Below are 22,216 nucleotides of genomic sequence, written 5' to 3'. Positions count from 1 at the left end.
ATGACAGCATTACGATTACGTATACACTATAGCGACCGTTGCAATTTATACTTTTTAGTTGTTTGTTATCCATATAAAAAGAAATACGATTCATTTAACTTATTTTTTTCTTATCACTTGTTAAACTATAATTATATTTTAGTCCTCTATGCTTTGATTAGATTTTAATTTACTCATATGTTTTTGTTTTTAGTTAAACCTGTGGGTGGCTATCAGCTGACAAAAATCATGGAAATATTTTAAAAGTAAAATTTCAAATTTTTTTAAAATGAAAGGCATGATATCATATCTACCGTTGGATAACGACCTCGTGTAATTCTCCCACGTGGTCCCAGTCAAAGTGCTGACTAATGCCGTCAGTGTAGCTATTAATGTGGCGCCATCTTCGTAAATAACCACAAATCCAAGGGTGAGTGCTTAAACTACTTTAAGTATACCGCCGTCGCTATCCGCCCCTCTCCTATTAAACCGACATAAGTCAAACCCACTCTCCTCCCCACCTTGACGTCCGAATCCGTCATTCTGCGATTGATTCAGGGGTAAATCCGTCATTCACGTAATTTTTATTTTTTTTCAAAAGGAGGCCACCACCCGGCACGCACGCCACTTTGCTGTCCAACGCTAACTTAAAAATACTATATTTAGTTTAGTGATAAATACACCCCCCCTCTTTTTAACTTTTTCCTCTCTCCCTTCTCCTTCTCTCCTCTTCTCTCTCGCTTTCTCGTCTTCGCTTTCTCTGTTCCATTCTCTTTGAAGCTTTTTGTCGACCACTTGGTCGGCGGCGAGGGCCTTTTGTGTTTCCCCGCCGCTTAGGGCTGGGGTTAGGGTTCCGATGGAGAGGTAGGTGGAAAGGCCAGTGGGATGGGGAGAGTGGGGTTCGGGGTGGCGGTGGGGTGCGCTGTGCTGACGTGTGCGATCGCGGCGGCGCTGGTGGGCAAACGGGCGAGGAGCCGGAGGCGGTGGTGGCGGGCGGTGGAGGTGGTGAGGGAGTTCGAGGAGGGATGCGATACTCCGGTGGGTAGGTTGAGGCAGGTGGTGGATGCCATGGCGGTAGAGATGCACGCCGGATTGGCGTCGGATGGTGGGAGCAAGCTCAAGATGCTGCTCACCTACGTTGATGCGCTTCCGGACGGGTATAAACGCTTTTATCTTCTTCTTCTTTTTCTTCTTCTTCTTCTTCTTTTGTTGTGTGCATATTATTTCGTTATTAGTGGTGGTTACTTGGATTTCTATGGGTTTCTTTGTTTATTTGGTGTTGTGAGGTTTTGGATTAGGATTAATTCTGTCTGGGTCCTTATGTTGTTGGAAATTAGTATCGGGTTTGGTGTGTTGTTACTTTCTTATATTTTTTTTTCTCCCTATTTTGGATGCCTCAGTACTTGTTTCCAACAGTTAGATGTCTTGGTTCCAAAATGGATTATGCCACTGTGTTTCAAAATATAGTTTTTTCTTCAAGGCTCTTTCTAACTAGTAGTTGCTTTTAAATATTGAAGTGGTGCATAGTGGTTAGATCCTTTGTCGAACAACCAAGAGCTCATGAGTTCAAATCCCTATATTGAAAAACTGATGAGATGGTTTACTTTCGTCATCTTTATGTTCGCTATTATTGGATTATGGACCTGTAATTAGAAGGAAGAACCAGGTCCATAAATATCTTCCTCACGTATCGTCTGCAGATGAGCTAGAAGAGCAAGTAGATACTATAGGTTTCGGATTTAAGCTAAACAATGGCAGACGGCATCATGCTAGTTGTTGTGTTAGCCAACAACATAATTGATTTTGTTCTCTCGTATACTTAAGAAAGAAGAATCCGTTAAAGAAGAATATGCAGCATTTTAACTTTTAAGGAGATCTTTCAAAACGATGCTAAGATGCGGACATATCTTGTCCACATTTATGTTTCTCTGTGGTAAGCAACGAGCCCATTGTTTGACAACTGGAGAGTTTCTCCAAGATTTGCCAGTCAACTGAAGGATAACTTAATGCCACCAACAGATTTGTTTCATACTAGATGCATCTCATACTAGCTCCTGCCAAACTGGCAAGCTTTGGGGAAAAGCACACTAGGGATAGATATGAGTGAGCTAATATGTCGAAGTTGGGTGTCATTGATGCTGAAGGCTCAGCTAACTGATGAATGGAATCCTCAAGTTAATCTATGGGGAAATCTCAAGCACTGAGTGTAGATCAGGTTTGAGCAATCTTTAAGAGGATATTAATTCTTCCTAAATTGACTTCCCTATGAAGAGCTGCTTAATCTTGTGATAGTATACTCTTTCTAGCAGGGAGGGGGGAGATGATCTACCTAGTTGTGCAGGCTATAATTTACCATTATATGTTCTTCTAAAGTCATTAGCAATTGGTTGGTAATATCACTATTCACTTATTGGTTTTATTGTTTGGTTATATTTATGTCATTCTTTATATTTTCAATGAAGTGTCTCTTATTGCTGATTATTTTATTTTGTTTCACTATATTCATCTTTCTAACAGGAATGAAGAAGGCATTTATTATGCCCTTGATCTAGGAGGAACTAATTTTAGAGTCTTGCGGGTTCAGCTTGGAGGAAAAAGTTCTAGGATCTTGAATCATCAAGTTGAAAGCCAACCTGTTCCTCAAGAACTGATGAACGGCACAAGCGAGGTTAATGATAGTTCCATATTTCACTTGCTAGTTTACAGTAAAAATAATTTGTAAATTTGATTTATTTTCTTTTTTGCAGAATCTTTTTGATTTTATTGCGTTGACGCTGAAAGACTTTGTTGAAAGGGAGAATGATGGTTTTCAACAAAAGAAAGATGACGGAAGGGCTCTTGGCTTTACATTTTCTTTTCCCATTAGACAGATTTCTGTTTCTTCCGGTGCTCTTATCAAGTGGACTAAAGGATTCTCAATCGAAGATGCTGTAAGCCCTATTCCTCTTCTGTTGATCAGTTCATGTTCCTGTTTTTCCTTTTGACCTTTTCCCTCCTCCAGTTTGTCTCCCACAAAATTATGTGCTGTTTCTTCATAATGTTATGTATACTTCTAGGGCTAACTGTCTGTTTCAATGTAGATTATTAACTATTACTCCAATAGAATAGTTCAAATTATGTTAATGCAAACTGCAAACCAAAATTAATTTATGTATATGCAAAAAATTATTCTCTTCTGACTAAATGGTCCTTCTGGCTAAGCTGGCCCAGAACTCCTAGGCTTATAAAGCAATCTGAGGCAGCTTGTGTTGGGTTGATCAGTAAAAATGAATCATTGGACTATGGGTTGAATAATGCGAACCATCGGGGATTTTCTCCTAAACTTGGGCCTAGGTTGCACAGGCCAGGTTCAGGCAAGTTTGCTCAGGTGATTGCTTCAAGCACTCATTGCATATGGGATTAAGTTTGGCCATGACACCCCAAGTTAAACTTGTAGCCTCTTACATTTCAGTAAATGCATATTATTGACTTCCTGCATGTTAGAAGATCTCCACTCTTTGCCTTGTTCTTTTTCATACCTGCTGCAATTTTCATCTTATGCACCAGTTACTGTGAGCTAATGGGGATTAATGTAAGATGAAGTTGGTAATCGTTTTTTAATAAAAACATTCTAAATTTTGTCTAGTGGTTATATTGGCCAGGCTCTGCTTGCTATATTTGATATTCAACCATAGATTTTCTGATATGTTTGTTTTGGAAATTGTATGCGTGAGGGAATAACCTACAGGTTGTTATTCCATCTATGTTTTTAAATTAACAGATAACAATGTTATCTTTTTGAAAAATTTGTCAGACTTGCAAAATGTGTACAGATTTCTGCATCATGTTGCTAACTTCCATTTGGCCTCAGTGTTTAAATGATGTGTCCATCATGTGTATAGAACTATTTGTTTTAGTGACAGAGAAATGCTTTTAGTATCAACTATAGCCTACGAATTGTAGTAGTTAAAATCATATTATAAGCTCTAACAGTAAAGAAAGATCAATGGAGGAAAGAATACATATACCCAATCAGAATTTGCTGAGGCTGAAAGCCTGAAAAAGGCCTTAAATCTTGATTCTGTTATGTTTTCGTAATGCTTGCCGTTGGCATGTAACTTTTTTGCCCTTCCATGGGAATTTCTAATTTGGTTCAATATCTACATGGATGTCATACTTTTATTGTTGTTGTAATGCTTTCTGTCAGTCCTGTTGTATAACTTAAATTATTCTGCGGATGGCATACCGTTTTCTTAGTGGTCAAATGAATAGTAGGCTTTCTTGCAATTTCATGTAAGTAATTAACGTCAACTTTGAAACTTTAGGTTGGACAGGATGTTGCCCACCTTTTGCAGGAAGCCATCACTAAGAGAGGACTGACTATGCAGGTGGCCGTCTTGGTATGTTTTAGTTTCCGCTGGTTCTTGTAGCTTAAGAATACTGGTGTTTTAAGGAATATTCTTGATTCCTAAGCAATTGCTTTTGATATCTTTGCCTTAGATACCCACTATATAACTTCTTTGCCTCAAATGTTTGCATATGTATTGTGCATCTGCACACGCCAAATACATAATTGTAATCTCTAAAAAGAGTGCATCTTAGTTGTATGTTTGCATCTGCATTATGCTTTAGTGGAGCTGTGAATAAGTGGACCGAGACATTTCATGCCTTAGAAGGATTGGAAGTGATTTTGCCATGATATGCCTGATGATTGCTTTTTCCTCTTATAACAACTAAAATATTGGTTCTCATAGGCTTCCAGTTTCTTTCTTATTTACCTTTTTTTTCGTCTCAGTACTTCTAATTATCTTAGGTCATATGTTACAGTTATTGCCGGAACTAGATTTATCTTTTCTTCATTTGTGATGTATCAAACAGGTCTTGTATCAAAAGTCTAGCATATGCATGCATTAGTATTGCAACCTTATAACACCAACTGAGAAGATATGCTTAAGTTTTTTGAGAAGGCTGTAGCAAGATGAAAGCTAAACAGATGAAAGTGACAACAGTAGTATACTTGAAACAACATGGAATAAGTGGAAGGGAATTGACTAAATCATCAAATATTTGATGTTGTGAGGAGGACTGTACTATAGATTCCATTTCTCATAATGCAGTAACTTACTCATACGGTATTTGTAGTAGGCTTTTATAATTGAAATTCTGTACACGGCATGCATTTAAGCTATTGCCTAATTGAGATGTCTTTAGTGTGAAACAATAACTTATTACACGGAGGATAGGTATAGATTATGTTGCAGTGGATCTCTTGCTCACTAACTGCTTCTGGGTCCCCTTCCCTTTTCTTATGCTGCATTTTGAAGCTACCAGTTTATGATTACGTCTACAACACTCAATACATTTTTGTGCCAACAATACCAACATCCTCTTTGCCCTGTTCAAATTTGTTGGGGTTTGATCTGTTAGCAAGCCAATTATTTATGAATTTCACTTCTCTGTCTCGTTATCCAGGTAAATGATACTGTGGGCACGTTAGCTCTTGGTCATTATTATGATCAGGACACTGTGGCTGCCGTGATTATAGGAACGGGCACCAATGCTTGCTATGTTGAACGTGTTGATGCAATTATCAAGTGTCAAGGCCTTTATACAAATTCTGGATTCATGGTATATCTGTGTTTTGAATAATATTTACTTGCTTTGTGCGATTGCATGTTGCGCTTATATATTCCTTTTACAATGTTCAATGTTCTGATTGTTAGGTTGTCAACATGGAATGGGGGAACTTCTGGTCATCACATTTACCAAGAACTTCATATGATATTGCTCTAGATGATGAGAGTCCAAATCCTAATGATCAGGTGAGACTTCTCCAGCTTACCCTTTTCTATAGATTATCTGCTTGGGTCTGATGCGAAAAATGTTACCTAAATTATTTGCTATAGGGTTTTGAGAAAATGATCTCTGGAATGTATTTGGGTGAAATTGCAAGAACAGTGCTTCTCAGAGTCGCACATGAATCGGATATTTTTGGAGATGCTACCCAAAATTTATCTGTACCCTTTTCTTTAAGGTAGGTGACTTCTGCTATTAGCTATCATGTGCTTTGATTCCATACTGGACAATGAAAGGAGGTTCAGAATTATTTTTGTATGGCATTTTGCTTCGTTCTGAATCTTATTATCTTTATTCTTCACTACATTGAATGGCATGCGTGTAATCATCTGTATACCGTTTAAGGTACCTATAACAATAAAAGGTGTATGAATAGTTGTCATTTTACTTCTGTGATAAGACCGGGACAAACTGGTTTCTGGTTATATTTTGCTCACCTAGGAAATAGCTTCACATGTTAGGAGAATAAACATAGTTAATTATATTCTAAACTTTAAGATTTTGTGAAGTAAAAGACCTTTTCTATGTTCATACATTTCAATCGGGAAGTTTTTGTACTAGTGGTGGTTGCATTTCTAAATTTTAGAACAGATAATGCTATTCTAATGTTGTAGAGACAGCTGTACACTGTCATCTTTACTGGCAATTTGGCAGATCACAAGTTCCATTTCCTTTTCCTAAACTAACTTACAGAGAGCTCCTAAAAGGAAGTAGCTTAAATTGATACTTGACTAGTGACAAACAAATTAATTACCAGATTATTTGATAGATTTTAGAGACAGGAAATATAGTTTATCTCTGAGCTATTATGGGTTCAGTTCATCAACTTTTACCATTTATGTAATTTAGGATACTTCAAAATGATCTGTTTTAGGCAAAGTACCACCACTACCTTGTGTAACATGTCCATACTCAACTTCTTACATAATATTCCAGTACTCCCTTGATGGCTGCCATGCATGAGGACAATTCCCCTGATTTGAGCCAGGTCAGAGGAATCCTGGAGGAAAATTTACAGGTAATAATTCATTTCTTAAAATCATGATCTACTTTCTTTATTCTTTTGCATACATGGCTAACCTGAGCAAGATTTGTTGCGTTTCTCATCGACTGCTCTTTCAGATGTCAGATACTTCTTTGAAAGCTCGAAAGCTCATTGTAAGAGTATGTGATATAGTAACCCGAAGAGCTGCTCGACTGGTTGCAGCAGGTATAGTTGGAATATTGAAGAAAATTGGACGAGATGGAAGCGGCGGCGGCAACAGTGGAAAGACAAAGAGCAGGCCTAGGAGAACAGTCATGGCAATAGAGGGAGGGCTCTACGTCAGCTACTCTATCTTCAGGGAGTATCTGAATGAAGCCTTAGTTGAAATCTTGGGCGAGGATGTTGCTCAAAATGTGATTCTCAGGGTCTCCGAGGATGGATCCGGGAACGGAGCTGCTCTCCTTGCTGCAGCATATTCTTCTGATAGATAAGGATTCATATAGATATATACGTGTATCTCTCTGTGCAAAATGTAAAAAAAGATGAACGATTGTTAATTTATCATATAAAAAGCTGGTGTTTGTGCAGATATTTCATCTGTCTACATGGACAATATTGTGCAGTCCTGGAGGAATATTTATTGTACCATATTGACCCTCTAAACGGCATTCAGGTAAATCCTTTTTCCGGCATTAAAATTACCCTGCAGGTTAAATCTTAATTGTGCAATTACCCTATACAGAGCAACAATTTATTATTAGATAGGACATCAATTCATCTTTTATTTGTGTCACTTTATCCCTTTTATCTAGTTTTAAATTGGCATAGAATCGTTACCTTTTTATTGTTTATACCTAATAGAAACAGAATGCTTCTTCCGAGGCTTGCGTAATTCTAATTTAAGGAAGAAGAATATGAGACAAAATCTAATAACTTTTAATTTTATTAAACTTTCTTTAAGTTTGAATTAAAAAGAGAATAATTTTAGATTAGTCTAAATCAAAATGAGCTAAATCAATAAAAGTTAAGCGAGTGGTATAATTTTGTACAAAACTGGAGATTAGGGGTAATTTAAAATTTACTCTCTATACACACACGAAATGAAAGCATGCATGTATCTCAAACTTTAATTTATTGATGGCTTATATACAGGAAGTAAAAAAGAAAAAATTAAAAAAAAAAAAGAAAAAAGAAAAAAAGAGAGGACTCAACCCACGTTCTAAATTTATTCTCAGACTAACTCACAGTTAATCTATTAAAAAGAAACCCCTAGTTCAAGGGGAAGAAAGGATCAAGCCATGCATTCTCTATGTAAGGCTGCATTATGTCATCCACACCACCATCATTGCTACCAAACATCACGTTGTCATTAGCGTTAGTCATGTCGGCGAACCAGCTGTTGCTCTGCCTCTGCAACGCCTCCATGGCAGCCTCAAGGGGAGTCTTCTCCTTCACGACCATCGCCATCTCCGCCGCCGCATGGTTCGACGCCATCTGCGCCTTGAGCATCTCGATCCTGTCGTGCACCACCTTCGCCTTCATCTCCACCATCCACGCCAGGCTCGTCGCCTCCTCGATGCCTACATCATGGAGGCTCCTCCCGGCGAGGCCCTCGTACATGAGCAACGTCGTCTCCATCTCTCGGTTCTCGCGCTCCTGCTTCCGGAGCTGCTCCTGGATCTTCCCCACCCGCTGCCGGAGGAACCCTTCCTGGTTCATCATCTTCTTGCACTGCTCCATCTCCGGCATGCTCTTAAACCGCGCCAGCACACGCGTCGCCTCGGGAAGCGACGGCCACACCTCCGGGTGCGGCTCCTGCGGCCCGTACACCACCACGCACGCCTTGACGTCACAGAGCGTCGCGAGCTCGCTGGCCTTCTTCATGAGCCCCTTCTTGCGCTTCTTGAAGGTCGCCCTCCTCGTCGAGTCGTTGGCGATCCATGCAAGGTTCACCTTCTTCCTGGCCATCAGATGAATGGATGGGATGGTTGTTCATCTGCAACAAAGGAAAAATTAAATCTATATAGACGGAAGAGAGATGGTGTAATTGCAGAGTGATGGTAGGGATTGGAGATCATGCAATTTAAGGTAAGAAATCTCCAATGGAGGATTCGATTGATATTTGACAATATAAATTACGATCCATATATGCCATATGCGCCTCCATTATTATAATTAGGGACAATCCAACCATATCTCTTTAATGATATTATTATTCCACCATTTGCAATTTATTATTATTTTTTAAAAAATTGGTAGGGTGTTACTGTTGTATTATACAAATTTAATATATATTTTATATACAAATATCAATTTTAATGGGGGTATACACGCTAAAAAAATGACCTATAAATTAGGGGTATCCGTGGGCCAAATCAGGCCGAGTCTGGGCTGGGCCCATTAAGCCCACGCTTTCTTGAACTTTGAAACAGAGAGGCACACTATTGCTAGTTCTAAGAGTGAGCCCTTCGAGAAAGCTAGAGGTTTGAGATCAAATCCATGGCCGCCGAGAACAAACCCAATACCAACAACACCAACAACGCCGGTAAGGGGAGGAAGAGGAGGTATCTTCCCCATGGGGTAAATTTCTCTTCCTCTCGGAGTTCTTTATCGTTTGATTTCCTTGAACTAATTCGCGCTTCCTTGGGTTTGGGAGTAGAAGCCCGTCAAGAAGGGTTTGTACCCATTGCGACCTGGAGTGGAGGGATTCTTCCTCACGTGCGACGGTGGAAGAGAGCGCCAGGCGGCCAATGAAGCCCTTAATCTCCTCGATACTGTGCGTTGTTGATCTTCTCCTCCCAGATTATTTGCCTTTCTGTAGGTTTTTTCCATGTGGATTTTGTTCGACTGTCTTAAGTTTGGGATGTATTTTTGGATCTTTAAACTAGCATTAGTGGGTTTGGGGATACTTGCTTCTTTTATGAATTGCAATCCTGTGAGTATCTGTTCTTTCGATTTAGTTTATTGACATCTCAGATTGTGGTATTGGATGTTTTGGAATCTATCCATCTATCTGCTTTATCATCTGGGAGTAGTGGACAAGGATGAGAGAAAGAATCTTATCTTATTAGTTACCTTGAAATCTTAATGCATGCTAATGTTTGTGATGTTGCTCTTTATTTTGATGAAAATTTCAGTTAATTTAGTTATATGCTATCTTTTATTACAAACTATATCTCAGGTACTGCATATTTGATGTTTTCTTGTTGATTCTGTTTTTCTGTTCCTTTTGATTATATGAAGCTATACAATTTTAACTAGTGTTGTTATCGATTTTGTGGTGCTCATCTAATACTTAGGATAAATTAGTGACCTTTATGTACTTTTTTAACTGATTAAACTTAAGGTGAATTTGCCAGCTTATGTATTATCTGAATCTATAGTACCATGATACTGCGTAGCTCTGTGCTTCCATCATACATTTATCATACTCAGCAATATAACAAAGTGTTCTTGTTAGCGTGCAACTCAATGTTTCTATCTTTCAATTTTCTTTTCATATGAGTTACATTTAAAAAATACACAAACTGTGTTGAAGCCTCTTGTTCTTTTGATCTGCAGTTCTATGATGAGCTAGTGCATGGGAATAATTCGACTGCAAAGTCTAGGAATTCGCCTAATAAACCGTTAAACAAAATAATTAAATTTAAGGATTCTGATTCTTCTAGTGATGAGGATGAGGCTCCTGTCAAAGAGGAACTTGAGGTTGAGAATCATGCAGATAAAGGTGTACTGGAGACAAAGCAGCAAGAAGATTCTTGCATCCCTCAAATTTCAGAACCAGATACTGGGAAACATAGTGAAGAAAGTGAAAACTTACAAGTGAAGAAGCAACGAGTAGAAAAAGGACCATCACAATGTGAACATGGAGAATCTAAAGCTGATGATAAACATATTGATGATCTAATCAAAGATGAGCTCAAGGAGTTAAAAGATAGGAACAAGGTTTGTTTTAGTTATTGCAGTGAATCTAAACCTTTATTTAGTTGCATCTTTACTACTTCAGTTATGAGAAAATATGTTTATAGCAACTTTGCTTGCTGGAATTGTCGGCCCTTTTCTGTTTATCTTGTTGAAGATTGCACCAATGATACACATGCTTAACCATGCTGGCTTGTCTTTTAGCCTTTCCCTCTATATGTCTCATTGGTTTCTTTAAGTTACACATGCTCTTAAACCATCATTTAGTAGTAATACTTTTTAAGTAGCACTTTTGCTTGTGATATTTACATTTTATTCTTTCTGTTTTTCACAGGCCCTGCCTGCATGCTTTAGTTACACATGCTCTTAAACTATCATTTAGTAGTAATACTTTTTAAGTAGCACTTTTGCTTATAAACTATTTTTATTGTTTGTTATACATTAAACGGTCTATCCTATGGTGTATCACGTTTATACTTTATAGATTAGCGGATTTTAGTGATTGGAGAATGAGTGCCCTGGATGGTGACATGACAGATTCATTGGATTCTGATTGTTGTTACTCTATTAGGGTGTTAGGAAATTTCTTGTTCAGCATTCTGTTAATTTTGGTTTAAAATATTTTAGAATTTATGGCTGCAACAATTATTATTCCACCATAGATTATGTGCAGCTAAGGCAGGATATTGTCAATCCCTAGTTATCATGTGCTATATGGAGGAAGATGCTTGGTTTTACAAATATCAATCCGCCTAGTGTTTGTTCCTGCTATGTTTTGATTTACTCTCTACTAGATTCACTGGTTCAGCAAGAGGCTAGATTCATGTTTCAGTTTGACCCCTAAAAAAATGAATATTTTAGGCCGAAATAGGGATCTAGTCAATTGTGGTCCAAAATAAATGTCAAAATCAGAAATCTTGATGGTTTCAGCTTTAGTTTTCATTGAGTTTCAGCTGTTACTGTTCCTTCTCGCGTGAAACTTCAAACAATGAGGCTAGTAGGCTACGGTGAAAGGAATTGAGAATGATAAGGCTATGAATTTCTGCTTGATCATAAAGTGCTGGTGGCATTAATTATAACCATGGGTGTTATCCTGCTATAGTTGCGAAAAGAAAAAGGGAAAAGATTAAAGGGGAAATGTGAAAAAAAATTATAAAAAGGGAAAAAGTATGCACACCTTTGGTAACCATTCTTTTTGCAGCAGTTTCACTCTTTTCTGGCCAAATATTGGCAGTGTCTCATAATTGTAGTGGAAATTATAAGGGGAATGAGAAGAGGGTGGAGGGTATGAGTCATTGTCGGTGAAGTCCTGCAATTTTTGGTCATTGTTGCTCCTCATCCACTATTTATGCTAAACAGGAAAGGTTGAGATTTAAAATGTTAAACATATCTGCACTCTGTACTTGATGTTATTAGCCTTTAGAGGATAATAAGCTAATTAAATTGAATACTTAGGGTTCAGCACATTTTGTTCATCATCCATCAGATTATGTCTACGACAACCTCAAAGCTGCTAAAATGGACCTTTGAACTTTGAAGGCTTCACAACTTCTGGATTTCTCAGAAACATTCTTTGCAATTATTAGTTATTAATTAGATTTGGTTGTCAAACTCCTTGGATCATTTTTTTGTTTATTTTCCTTACTGTATGTTAGTTATAGTTTCTCAATTTACCAAAACTTTTGCACTGTAAACAGAGGCATTTTGTGAACCTTGATTCGGGTTGTAATGGTGTGGTCTGTATCCAAATGCATAAAAGAGCTGGCGACCCTGGTCCTGCTGACATAGTACAACGTATGATGAGTTCAGCTGCTTCCACTCGTAAACATATGTCAAGGTTTACATTCATGCCATAATTTTATTTTGATTTTATGATTTCCTGAAGGTTTGTTGATTATAATAACAGTTGGTATTGGTTTTTGTAACTCATGTTTTTCTGCATTGGATATTTGCTTTATAGATTTATATTGAGAGTTTTACCTGCTGAAGTAACATGTTATGCATCGGAAGATGAAATAACAAGAGCAATTAAGCCACTTGTTGATCAGCACTTTCCTAATGAAGCTCCTAATCCGCAAAAGGTATGGTCTTGTCCTTTTGGCTTTTCTGTTGACATGTTTCTTTATGCAGCGAGAATTGCTGGTGCTGTGAACATCTTTGTGGATCATCTACTAGTCTACGTTAGCTTTCTAGGCTTCTAACGTTAGCCTGATTAATTGAACTTATTTCCAATGTTCTGCTCCAAATTATTTTCTCCCACTTTAGTTGGAACATAGTATTATAGTTAATTTGTGGTAGGTTTCTCTAAAATCCTGCTGAAGATTTGGCATAAAGAAGGATCAAATCATGAAGATAGCCTGTCAACTTTGAGATTCACCATGTGAGTTTGCAATATTATCTATCAGGAAGTTTATCTCAAGGAACTCTTTAATGATTATCTGTTAGGAAGGAAGTTTCCTACATATGGTTTTCCTTTTTCAGGTTCCACCAAAAGGATCTCAAAAGTATTGAAAAGTTTTTAAAAGCACCGGTTAAATGTTTCCTTTTTCACATCATTCCTGCTATGTGAATGATGTCATTCTACTATAACTATTCAGCACAAACAGAATAATATTTAGTATTAGTATATCAGCTGAATTTGGTAAGCGATGACATATAACTTTATAAATTAAGTATAAGCTTGTGACTTGAGTTGTTTCGTTATATGACCTTTAAAAGATCTCTGTTGCTGCTATTTACAAAATCTACAGGTAGCATGGAAGTTCGGTGCACAGGTTAAATGTTTAATTGTTGCTCGTCTTTTAGAGCTCCTGGAATTCTTTGCCAATAAAAAGACTTCCTAGAAGGTCAATATATAAATTCGTTTCACTTTTTAATAGGTGTGCCCCTGTACATTGAAACCATTGGAATTGACTAAAATTAACAATAACTTTGTCAAGACCACTCAATCAGGAATGCCAAAACAACCCATACTTAGCTGCAGAAACTGATGAATGTCTAACCATGCCCTGTTGGTACCAATAGACAGGGAGGAGACTGCTAATCCCCCTTTGAACATTGATGCCTAACCAATGACCTGAGCGCAATAAGGCTAGGACATCAAATTGGTTAGTTTTGGCCAAAGCTTTAACCCTTCATGGACATTTTAGATAGAGCACAACTAGGTGTAGAGTATTTTGTTGCCATTCAATTTGGAATTTTTTTTAAAACTTAGATGTTGCCACTTGCTGCTCAGAATTCAGAAGATCACGATCGGCAACAAAAAGGTGCATCATTGCCATTGTCCAATTTTAAGCTAAATGCTTGTACATGCAGTTTGCAGTATTATTTGAAGCACGTGCAAATACGGGGATTGATAGGATGAAGATAATAAATGCAGTTGCAAAATCTGTGCCACAGCCACACAAAGTTGATCTTAGTAGCCCAGATAAGACCATCATTGTCCAGGTTGTGAAGGTAAATTACCCATCTCCTTTTATCTTACCTGAATACTACATTTTCTTCATTTATGGATAACTAAAATTGATAGTGTAGAGATCAAATCAAGTGTTTTTCCTACCAAAACTGTAATCCTGTTCTTATGCTTTGTTTGCTTAACATCCATTATTCTTTTATTCTGCTTTGCTTGCTTAACATGACATGAATATTGAATGCAACTAGTTAGCTCATCTTTTGGTACGTGGCACAATAGCAGCGCTTAACTCTTCGTCATTGTTGTCGCTGCTCACTATTGCCGCTGCCCTTGTCGTCGCCCACCGCAAGCGAGCCAGAGATCGCTGATGAAGATGCCAATCACTCCAACATGGATGCCCTAGCCCCGGCTCAAGGAGGAAGATGACTTGAGTGGGTTGGGTCGAGTCAAATGAAAACTTAAATTGCAGATGGGCTAGGGCATCCATGTCGAAGCAATCAGCTAACTCGGGCACGCGCGCGACAACGAGGTTGGCGGCAAGCGGCGACGACGAGAAGTGAAGCACTGCTACTCTCTCTCTCTCTCTCTCTCTCTCTCTCGGCACGGCCGGCAAGTACTGCAGCCCTCCGTGTTTGGTGGGCAGCTAGTATTTATCTAACATATTTTCTGTCCATTTTTCCTTATTACTAAGGATGATTTCTTCCTCTTTGAACTTGTATATGTCTAGACGTTGCGTACGTCATACAGCCAACAACAACTGTATTTTTTCCGATGTTCCATTTTCAGGTTGCTAGAAAAGTTAAACATGATGCATTGTGTTGGAAATAACTGGTAAATCTTAAGCCTAACATCTTTTGATGTTCCCTCTGGTAACTACCTCACTTCTCCACATTGTACAATGGGAACCTACTCATTTGTGGTAGGAAACTAGAAACCGAGTTACTGAAGCACCACACTTGGAGATGCCAATGACTCATTATGTTTGAATTCGGAACATACTTATATATTGGCAGGCACTTGAGATCAAGGAATATACTTTGTTGGAATAGCGAAAGCCTTCAATTTTCTGAACACTTGCTTCTGCAGTAACTTGATATCTGATATAGTCCAAAAATTACCAATTCCTGCACTTCATCCTTCTCTTGCATTGTTTGGCTAGCTAGAATTCTGAGACCATGCACACATTTTTTTTTGCATGCCACATAGATTGTGTGATCTTTTGACTTGGTTTTTGATTCAGAGTGTTTAAGATTGACTGAGTGCTTCCCTTTGTGGTATTTCTACTATCAAGCATGCATGTTCTGGGTTATATAACCATAACATTCTTGACTAATGAGCACATTATGATTCTTCACTTGACAATCATAAAAGTAACTAGCTTTAGCTGATGTTTTGTGATCTTTGGTTGAGGCCATAATAACTCTATGTTATGTATTAAGCAGACTATTTGCTTAGTGGGAGTGGTTGAAAGATACAAAGAGCTCTCAAAGTACAATCTGAGGCAACTGACCTCTCCCAAACAAGGCAAAGAGCTTGAAGGAACTGCTCATGGGTGATTACTTGGAAGCAGAGAAAATCATTGCGTCGTTGATGCAAATCAAATAATTCAGAGCAGATCTTGACTTCTTTGAAGTAAGCAGATCTTGACTTCTTTGAAGTGGTTCTTGTAGGTCTGATACCATGCGGGACTGTATACTTATTAGAGTAGGCTTTATTTGAGATTTTGCAACTCAGAACTGTAAAATGCAAGGTATCATGCACAATTAACTTATCTCCACTAACATAAAATGCACTGGATCTGTGTACTCATATAAAAATTTATCTATTCTCTGTTCTTTTCTCTCTCTCTCTTTTTTGTCTTTTGAGAAATATAGCTTATTTATTCTCTATTTAGTTTCTTCTGAATAATTAGTTGTTAGGACACTGACGTTAAGCTTTTTAATATTTTGTAGTGCGACTTTTGTTAATTAAACGAGAGGAATGTTCGCGACAAAGAATGGTTTGAGTTGTCTTTAAGTACCACTGGTGTTTAGGTTCTGTATTGGTTTTATTTGGATAGTGCTGCTCCAATCGTTATAAACCTTAATATTTGCGAACCACGTTGAACATTTTCCCTGAACAGTGCGTGCAAATCTCTCAAAATTCTTTTGACGAGTATATGCTAATTTTCTAACTGCAGTCGATCTATTTCCCCTTATTTAAGAAGAACAAGTTAGATCTCAAACTTGAACCAAAAATTCCTCTTAAAAGTGCAGTATTCTTGTCCAGAATTGGACTTGCTCAGATCATCATATATTATTTTAAAGATCAGTATAATTATATTACCTCTGTTTTTGAGATATGATTTATACTATTTCCCAACAGTAAAACTTACAACGCGTGTAATGCTATATAGTCCCCATATAAAAGATGGATCAGCCACAAAGAAGAGAGTAATTGTGCTGGTCCATGCTGAGGCAATAGAAGAGCCACACTTCTTGTCTCCTGTCATGTAAACGTATGCACATTTACATCTCCCAGCATCATTCCCATATCCTACCTGCATCAAAAGATCAAATGTGGACGCATGTTTCCAGACAGTGTAACCTAAAGTTGATGTAGTTCATGAAGGGAAAATATCATTAAATTTTCCACTAAAAATCAGATAATGAATCTTCACCAAGAAGCACCTGCATGAGGGTTAAATTGATCCTTATTAATGGAGCTATTTACAGGTTCAAAGTAATTAGTTTTGGAATTAGGATTGGCCGCCCATCAAACCGATGCATATTGGCAGTCCTTTTTGGAAGTTCAGATTGGGAATCAGCCATACTAGCTGAAAATTCAATACATGCAAGTGTTTAATGCACACACGATCGTGGTTCCTAGTCTAGTCCAAATCAGAAAATAAAACTCTAGTACACAATTTTAGTTTGGTCCAGTCCTACTGCTTTAAAAATTTGAGCAGTTTTGAATCTTCACAGACACCCTTGACAATAGATAAAATAACAAAGGTAAAAGGACAACATATAATATATGGATTGACAATACTTTTCAGTTCATCCTAATTCAGGATGGAACAAGAGTCAAACAGAAACATAAAATTGCTAATTAGACATGTCAAAATCCCCATTGATGATGTAAACCAATGAAATGGTGATGTATTCATTGCACCATGACACTCACAAATTAGAAAAGATCTCTTATTCATTCTTTAAAGCACATACCTCACATTTGGATCCAAATGTAATGATGTTCACATACTGTTCTTTTGGTGCAAAATGTCATGATAAATGAAATAACAATTCAACTATTCAACATTTTCTTCTTGTATTATGTGCAGATACGAATTAGGGAATATCTAGAAATAGTTGAGAACTAAGAACTAAGTAGTAGTTAATTAATCACATCTTTGCACCAACCTGTAGCTTCAACCGTATCTGAACAAAAGCTTCATGCTACCATATCTGAGATGCCTCTCACGAATGCAATAACGATTAGGAAGAGGTTTAACTCTGCAGGAGGGGGGATAAGAGATATAACATAATTAATCATTATCCCACGGCCACTATGATCTAATGCATCAGGATTGAATTCTTACCGACTGAATTATGCTGTAATCATGCAAAGAGAACAATAAGTACACCATCTCTTTTGTTCTTCTATGACTAAATTGCCAAATTGCTGAGAGTCATACTTATAAAATTTAAGAGCATTTATGCCACCTGCCATGACTCCTGTGTGGCTTTGATCCTGCAATGAACAAGTATAGGATTTAAATGCCAAGTTTCCAATGACAGATTATTTCTAGTTACTGAGCCATCTCATAAACATTTGTCCTACCTAACATGACTCGTTCATCAGCCTTCTGTCCTGCAAGCGGAGGATTCCCATCTCAATATTTCTGGGTACCGAGCATCCATCTCCTGTATTCAAACAGGCAATGCCACATGATATCCAGATTTGAGAACATCCAGCGACTCTCATCAACCTCATCAGCTCCTTAGTCTCATCTTTGATAAAGGTACATACTGAATGCCATCATAGACATTACGTTCTTCTGAGACTTTGTACCATCCTACTAAAGCAAACTGATCTGGCTGCATATCCTTGTGAAGTGTTTCAAGGTCTAAGAAGAGATGAATGGATCATCACATTCACTCAGGTCCCGTGCTCTGTTGCAGAAAATTCTCTGCGTTTTGCCACTTAACTGATCTATGCATACCTTCTGAAATTATACTATAACTGATGACATCAAGCTCAACTCCTTTATTAGCCATCTCTTCCACTAGTTGCATAACCTGTTCAAGATCTCCCAATCTTGTTAATCCAGCCAATATAGTATTGTAGGTAACTACATTTGGTTTCAGGCCTTGCAATTGCATATCACACATTAACTCCCTTGCAGCCTCAACTTCTCCAATTTTACAGAAACCATCCATCAATGTGTTATAAGTAATAACATCTGGCAGGGGACCTTTCACTCTCATCTCCTGGAGAAGCTTCATAGCTTCTTCCATGTTACCTACTCTGCAAAATCCACTAACTAAAATATTAAATGAAATGACTAAATTTCGGAATCCTCTCTCTTCCATTTGGTGAAAGAGCCGTGTTGCCTCCTCAAGTCTCCGATCTTTACATAATCCATCTAACAAAGCACTGTATGTAAACTCATTAGGTATTAATCCTTGTCTCATCATCTCCTCTAGAAGCCCAAGAGCCTCTCCAACTCTCCCTTCCCTACATAGACCTGACATGACTCCTGTGTATGTTACCACATTTGGGCTGAGACCGCCGCAGACCATCTCTCGCATCAGTCCCATGGCATCTTCAAGCTGCCCACTCAAACAAAATCCATGAATCAACGCACTGTACGTCACAACATTTGGTGCGCAACCCAATTCCAACATCTCATCAAAAAGCAATTTTGCTTCAACCATCTTCCCCTCCCGACACAATCCAGTAAGAAAACCAGTATAAGAGACTACATTTCCCCTGACGCCCAACTTGACCATCCTTGAATAAAGGCTCTTTGCCATCTTCATTTTCCCTTCCTTACTAAGTCCAGCCAAAACACAATTGTAAGCCGGCACGCTCGGAACCAACCCAATTCGAAGCATCTCGCAAATCAACCACAGACCCAAATCCGAATCCGAAGAACCACATCTAAAATCAATCAGAATCGAATACGTACGGCTGTTTGGTCTCAGCCCATTCTCCAGCATCCCTCGCAGAACGCCAAACGCATCCAAGATCCGACCTTTCCTACTATACCACTTGATCAAAGTATTGCAAGAGACCACATTCGGCGCACAGTTCCACTGCCTCATTCTGTCGAAAACATCACGTGCAAGATCCAGACGACCCAATTCGCAGTAGGAATTGATGAGGATGTTGAAGGTGACGACGTCAGAAGGCAATCCAGCGCGAGACATAACGGCGCAAAGCTCGATCGTAGAATCGAATCGGCGAGCCCGGTTAAGAGAAGAGAGTACGAGGTTAAAGGAGATAGCGGAAGGCGGAGGGGAGTTTGATTCGACGGATTGGGAGAGGAGGGAGACGGCGTCGTCGAGCATTCCGGAGTTTAAGTAGGATTGGATTCGATGGTCGGTGATGGATGTGGAAGAGAAGGGATTGAGGAGGGGAGAGGAGACCGTGGAAGAAGCTCTAATGGCGGCAGATCGAGTTCTCCACCATGAAACGAGCATTTGGCGCGGAGGTGAGGTTTTAGGCCTTTTAGGGTTTAAAGGGCGGAGAAGGTAATGTCTGGGACGAGGTTTTATTTCGGGTCGGATACTATGTATAATCCAAGTCTATCAGATCCGATCCGATATAAGAAATTAGATTTACCGGAGCCGGGCGGTACTTTTCAAGTAATCTAGTTCTGTTATTTTTTTTTAAAAAGTAGAATTTTAGGTTGAAATCAACTTGATTTAGATTCTAATGCATGATGAAGTCTCCCCTCCCAGAAAACAACACTAAATTCAAGAACGGAAATCTGAAAATATATAATCGCCAAACAAAAATAAATAAATAATAATGGAAGTTTAATATAACCATCTACATCCATCACACCAGCAATCTCACAAGTTGCTCTCTAATAAGAAGTCTCAATCTCTCATGAAAAGAATGGTAACACACAACCACCACCTGATGATCCTAATTGCCTAATTCACACTCAGTGCATTGGAAAATCCATTTGTATAATTTTACATTGTCAAAATCTTTTTTTGTGTTTTGTTTTACCTCAACATGATGCACTTCTTCTTCTCCATGCTACAAGTATGATGTTGGTGATCACTCCTCCCCTTCTCCATCCCCTCCTCTTTGCTCTCCTTTGGCACCCACCAAACTCTCAAGCTCTTGTCAAGCCCTCCACTATACAATATATACCCCTCTCCCACTCTATAGCAAGAACCTTGCAAGCACTTCACTGGCCCTTCATGCCCTATTATAACACTAAGTTTCAAAAGATCACCACTTCCTCCCTCCCTTTTCCATACCCCAATACTCTTATCAGCTGACCCAGTGCAAAGGAGCTCTCCCATAGAACACAAGCATAACACAGCCATTTCATGAGCTCTAACATCACAAGCCAACTTCCAATTCCCATTGATCCTCTCCCGTCCAATTACTCGCCCGTCAGATGCCCCGCCGTAGACTAGCCTCCCGTCGTCGCAGGCGATCACAGTGTTCCACGCCACGTCGTCGCGTGCCTCTAACACGCCCATCAAGCAATGCGAGCTCTTGTCCTTCCTCTTCCCCCAAGCTTTGATCTTTCCGTCGGCCGATGCAGAGTAGACCATGCCGTCGTGCGTCGCCACGAGGGAGTTGATCGCGTCGTCGTGGGCGCGGATCGACTCCAAGCACTTGAGGTCCGACACACGCCACACCTTTAGGGTCTTGTCCCAAGAACCCGAGTAGATGAGGCCGGCGTGGACCGCGAGGCACGAGATGCTGTCGGCGTGCTCGATCCAGAGCCGGCGGTGGTTGCGCCGCGTCTGGACGTAGTTGCTCTGCTTCATGAAGTTGCCCAAGTAGTCCTTGGTGGTGGGCAAAGTGGCAATTAGCCTAAAGACATTCTCGGACCTCTTAGACAACTTCCACACTCTGATCCTGCTGTCCTGGTGAGCCGAGAAGACGCGGTTGCCGACCGCCGCGAGCGCCTTCACCGAGCCGTCGCCGTGCCCAAACTTGGTAAATTGACGCAGATCCGGGTGTTGCCATACGATTATATCTTTGGCCTGCGACGCGCTTAGAACGAATTCGCCGCAGAGGGCTAGGCAAGAGACAGAGCTGAGATGGCCGGATAGAACTGCTAAAGATTTGTAGGAACCGGAAGAGGTGGGAAATCTTGGGATGCATTTTGCTAGTGTTTGATTCGATGTTGGGCTGCCATCTGATGAGTTGCTGCTGTTGCTCGTGGATTTGGAGAGCAATGGGGTGGTCAAGGTGGCTTCTTGGAAGGCCATTGGGTTGTAGTCTCTTGAGGCAAAGGTTTGTTCTTGGCGAGCTATTTGATATGGGTCTTGTGGAGTAGCCGTTGGAGAGCGTAGTAGTACATACATGGTGGTGGAGCGGCTCGTGTTGAAGAATTCCTGTAATAAACTAAGGAAGAGAGTCTTCAGAATTCAGGCATGGAGTAGTTGTGGTTGAGGGTGAGAGAGAAATTTTTTTTTTTTTGAATTTTTAAATGGGTGGGAGGCGGTTCAACGGCTAGTCTGGGACCCACATGCATGAGTTGGGTCTTCTGTTGAGGAAGGGGTGGGGGGAGAGTGGGGAATAAGTTTTGGGTTTGGGTGAAGTTGGTGTGGAAGATGTTTTATATATATTTTTTTATTTGGGTCATGGTTATGTCCTGCATGAGGATGAGGTTGGTGGAAATGTGTACATGTTTGATTAATAGGAGTGGAAAGTGAAGTGGCTGAGAAGGTTAGATTTGCCAAATAAATTGCTATGAAAGAATATTTTCTAATTTGGCTATGAGAATACTTTATAATTTGATATCCTATACCACATTGGGCAGAAGACGATCCAAGAAGCGAAGGCTCGCCCTTCAAAGTGCCGCCTGAGATAGGCGACAAGTAGCTTGCTTCCAAGCCGCG

At 39.4% G+C, this 22,216-nt stretch overlaps 5 protein-coding genes across 6 annotated transcripts; 2 read left to right on the top strand and 3 right to left on the bottom strand.

Annotated features, from left to right (window-relative positions):
* Positions 1 to 123: 123 nt before the first annotated feature.
* Positions 124 to 7,388, top strand: LOC140780911 (hexokinase-3-like). Its single transcript, XM_073126628.1, has 9 exons — positions 124 to 1,136; positions 2,497 to 2,647; positions 2,727 to 2,909; positions 4,284 to 4,358; positions 5,431 to 5,586; positions 5,682 to 5,780; positions 5,865 to 5,992; positions 6,751 to 6,832; positions 6,937 to 7,388. Exons 1-9 carry the CDS (start codon positions 865 to 867, stop codon positions 7,288 to 7,290), a joined length of 1,500 nt encoding a protein of 499 aa, XP_072982729.1. The 5' UTR covers positions 124 to 864; the 3' UTR covers positions 7,291 to 7,388.
* Positions 7,389 to 7,900: 512 nt separating this feature from the next.
* Positions 7,901 to 8,939, bottom strand: LOC140780913 (agamous-like MADS-box protein AGL80). The gene has a single exon (XM_073126630.1). It carries the CDS (start codon positions 8,765 to 8,767, stop codon positions 8,069 to 8,071), a length of 699 nt encoding a protein of 232 aa, XP_072982731.1. The 5' UTR covers positions 8,768 to 8,939; the 3' UTR covers positions 7,901 to 8,068.
* Positions 8,940 to 9,169: 230 nt separating this feature from the next.
* Positions 9,170 to 15,972, top strand: LOC140780912 (uncharacterized). 2 transcript variants are annotated; one of them, XR_012107595.1, is made up of 7 exons: positions 9,170 to 9,379; positions 9,459 to 9,575; positions 10,361 to 10,744; positions 12,418 to 12,557; positions 12,681 to 12,801; positions 13,956 to 14,176; positions 15,575 to 15,972. XR_012107595.1 is itself a non-coding variant. In XM_073126629.1 (7 exons), exons 1-7 carry the CDS (start codon positions 9,299 to 9,301, stop codon positions 15,686 to 15,688), a joined length of 1,098 nt encoding a protein of 365 aa, XP_072982730.1. In that variant the 5' UTR covers positions 9,189 to 9,298; the 3' UTR covers positions 15,689 to 15,972. The 2 variants fall into 2 exon arrangements, 1 of the variants encoding a protein (XP_072982730.1); XM_073126629.1 differs by having other exon boundaries at positions 9,189 to 9,379; positions 14,036 to 14,176.
* Positions 15,973 to 16,369: 397 nt separating this feature from the next.
* Positions 16,370 to 19,865, bottom strand: LOC140780908 (uncharacterized). The gene is made up of 4 exons (XM_073126615.1): positions 17,955 to 19,865; positions 17,713 to 17,864; positions 17,534 to 17,626; positions 16,370 to 16,671 (listed from the first exon to the last, which is right to left on the bottom strand). Exon 1 carries the CDS (start codon positions 19,817 to 19,819, stop codon positions 18,269 to 18,271), a length of 1,551 nt encoding a protein of 516 aa, XP_072982716.1. The 5' UTR covers positions 19,820 to 19,865; the 3' UTR covers positions 16,370 to 16,671; positions 17,534 to 17,626; positions 17,713 to 17,864; positions 17,955 to 18,268.
* Positions 19,866 to 20,085: 220 nt separating this feature from the next.
* LOC140782247 (protein JINGUBANG) lies at positions 20,086 to 21,751 on the bottom strand. The gene has a single exon (XM_073128719.1). The coding sequence runs from the start codon at positions 21,677 to 21,679 to the stop codon at positions 20,354 to 20,356; it is 1,326 nt and encodes a 441-aa protein (XP_072984820.1). The 5' UTR covers positions 21,680 to 21,751; the 3' UTR covers positions 20,086 to 20,353.
* Positions 21,752 to 22,216: the final 465 nt, after the last annotated feature.

This window comes from Typha latifolia, chromosome 2, assembly GCF_019914945.1.
Source record: "Typha latifolia isolate L0001 chromosome 2, TyphaL0001v2, whole genome shotgun sequence".
NCBI lineage: Eukaryota > Viridiplantae > Streptophyta > Magnoliopsida > Poales > Typhaceae > Typha > Typha latifolia.
Note: the sequence above shows the minus strand (reverse complement) of the source record. Positions and strands in the feature narration are given on the sequence as shown.

What these genes read in the sequence shown, in the direction of transcription:
- LOC140782247 (XM_073128719.1), bottom strand. Translation starts at nt 21,679, where the DNA reads ATGTATGTACTACTACGCTCTCCAACGGCTACTCCACAAGACCCATAT.
- LOC140780908 (XM_073126615.1), bottom strand. Translation starts at nt 19,819, where the DNA reads ATGCTCGTTTCATGGTGGAGAACTCGATCTGCCGCCATTAGAGCTTCT.
- LOC140780911 (XM_073126628.1), top strand. Translation starts at nt 865, where the DNA reads ATGGGGAGAGTGGGGTTCGGGGTGGCGGTGGGGTGCGCTGTGCTGACG. An exon ending in GATTCTCAATCGAAGATGCT is followed by an intron (nt 2,910 to 4,283) that starts GTAAGCCCTATT and finishes TTGAAACTTTAG; the next exon opens with GTTGGACAGGATGTTGCCCA. An exon ending in CTATGCAGGTGGCCGTCTTG is followed by an intron (nt 4,359 to 5,430) that starts GTATGTTTTAGT and finishes CTCGTTATCCAG; the next exon opens with GTAAATGATACTGTGGGCAC.
- LOC140780912 (XM_073126629.1), top strand. Translation starts at nt 9,299, where the DNA reads ATGGCCGCCGAGAACAAACCCAATACCAACAACACCAACAACGCCGGT. An exon ending in CCCTTAATCTCCTCGATACT is followed by an intron (nt 9,576 to 10,360) that starts GTGCGTTGTTGA and finishes TTTGATCTGCAG; the next exon opens with TTCTATGATGAGCTAGTGCA. An exon ending in AAGCTCCTAATCCGCAAAAG is followed by an intron (nt 12,802 to 14,035) that starts GTATGGTCTTGT and finishes TTGTACATGCAG; the next exon opens with TTTGCAGTATTATTTGAAGC.
- LOC140780913 (XM_073126630.1), bottom strand. Translation starts at nt 8,767, where the DNA reads ATGGCCAGGAAGAAGGTGAACCTTGCATGGATCGCCAACGACTCGACG.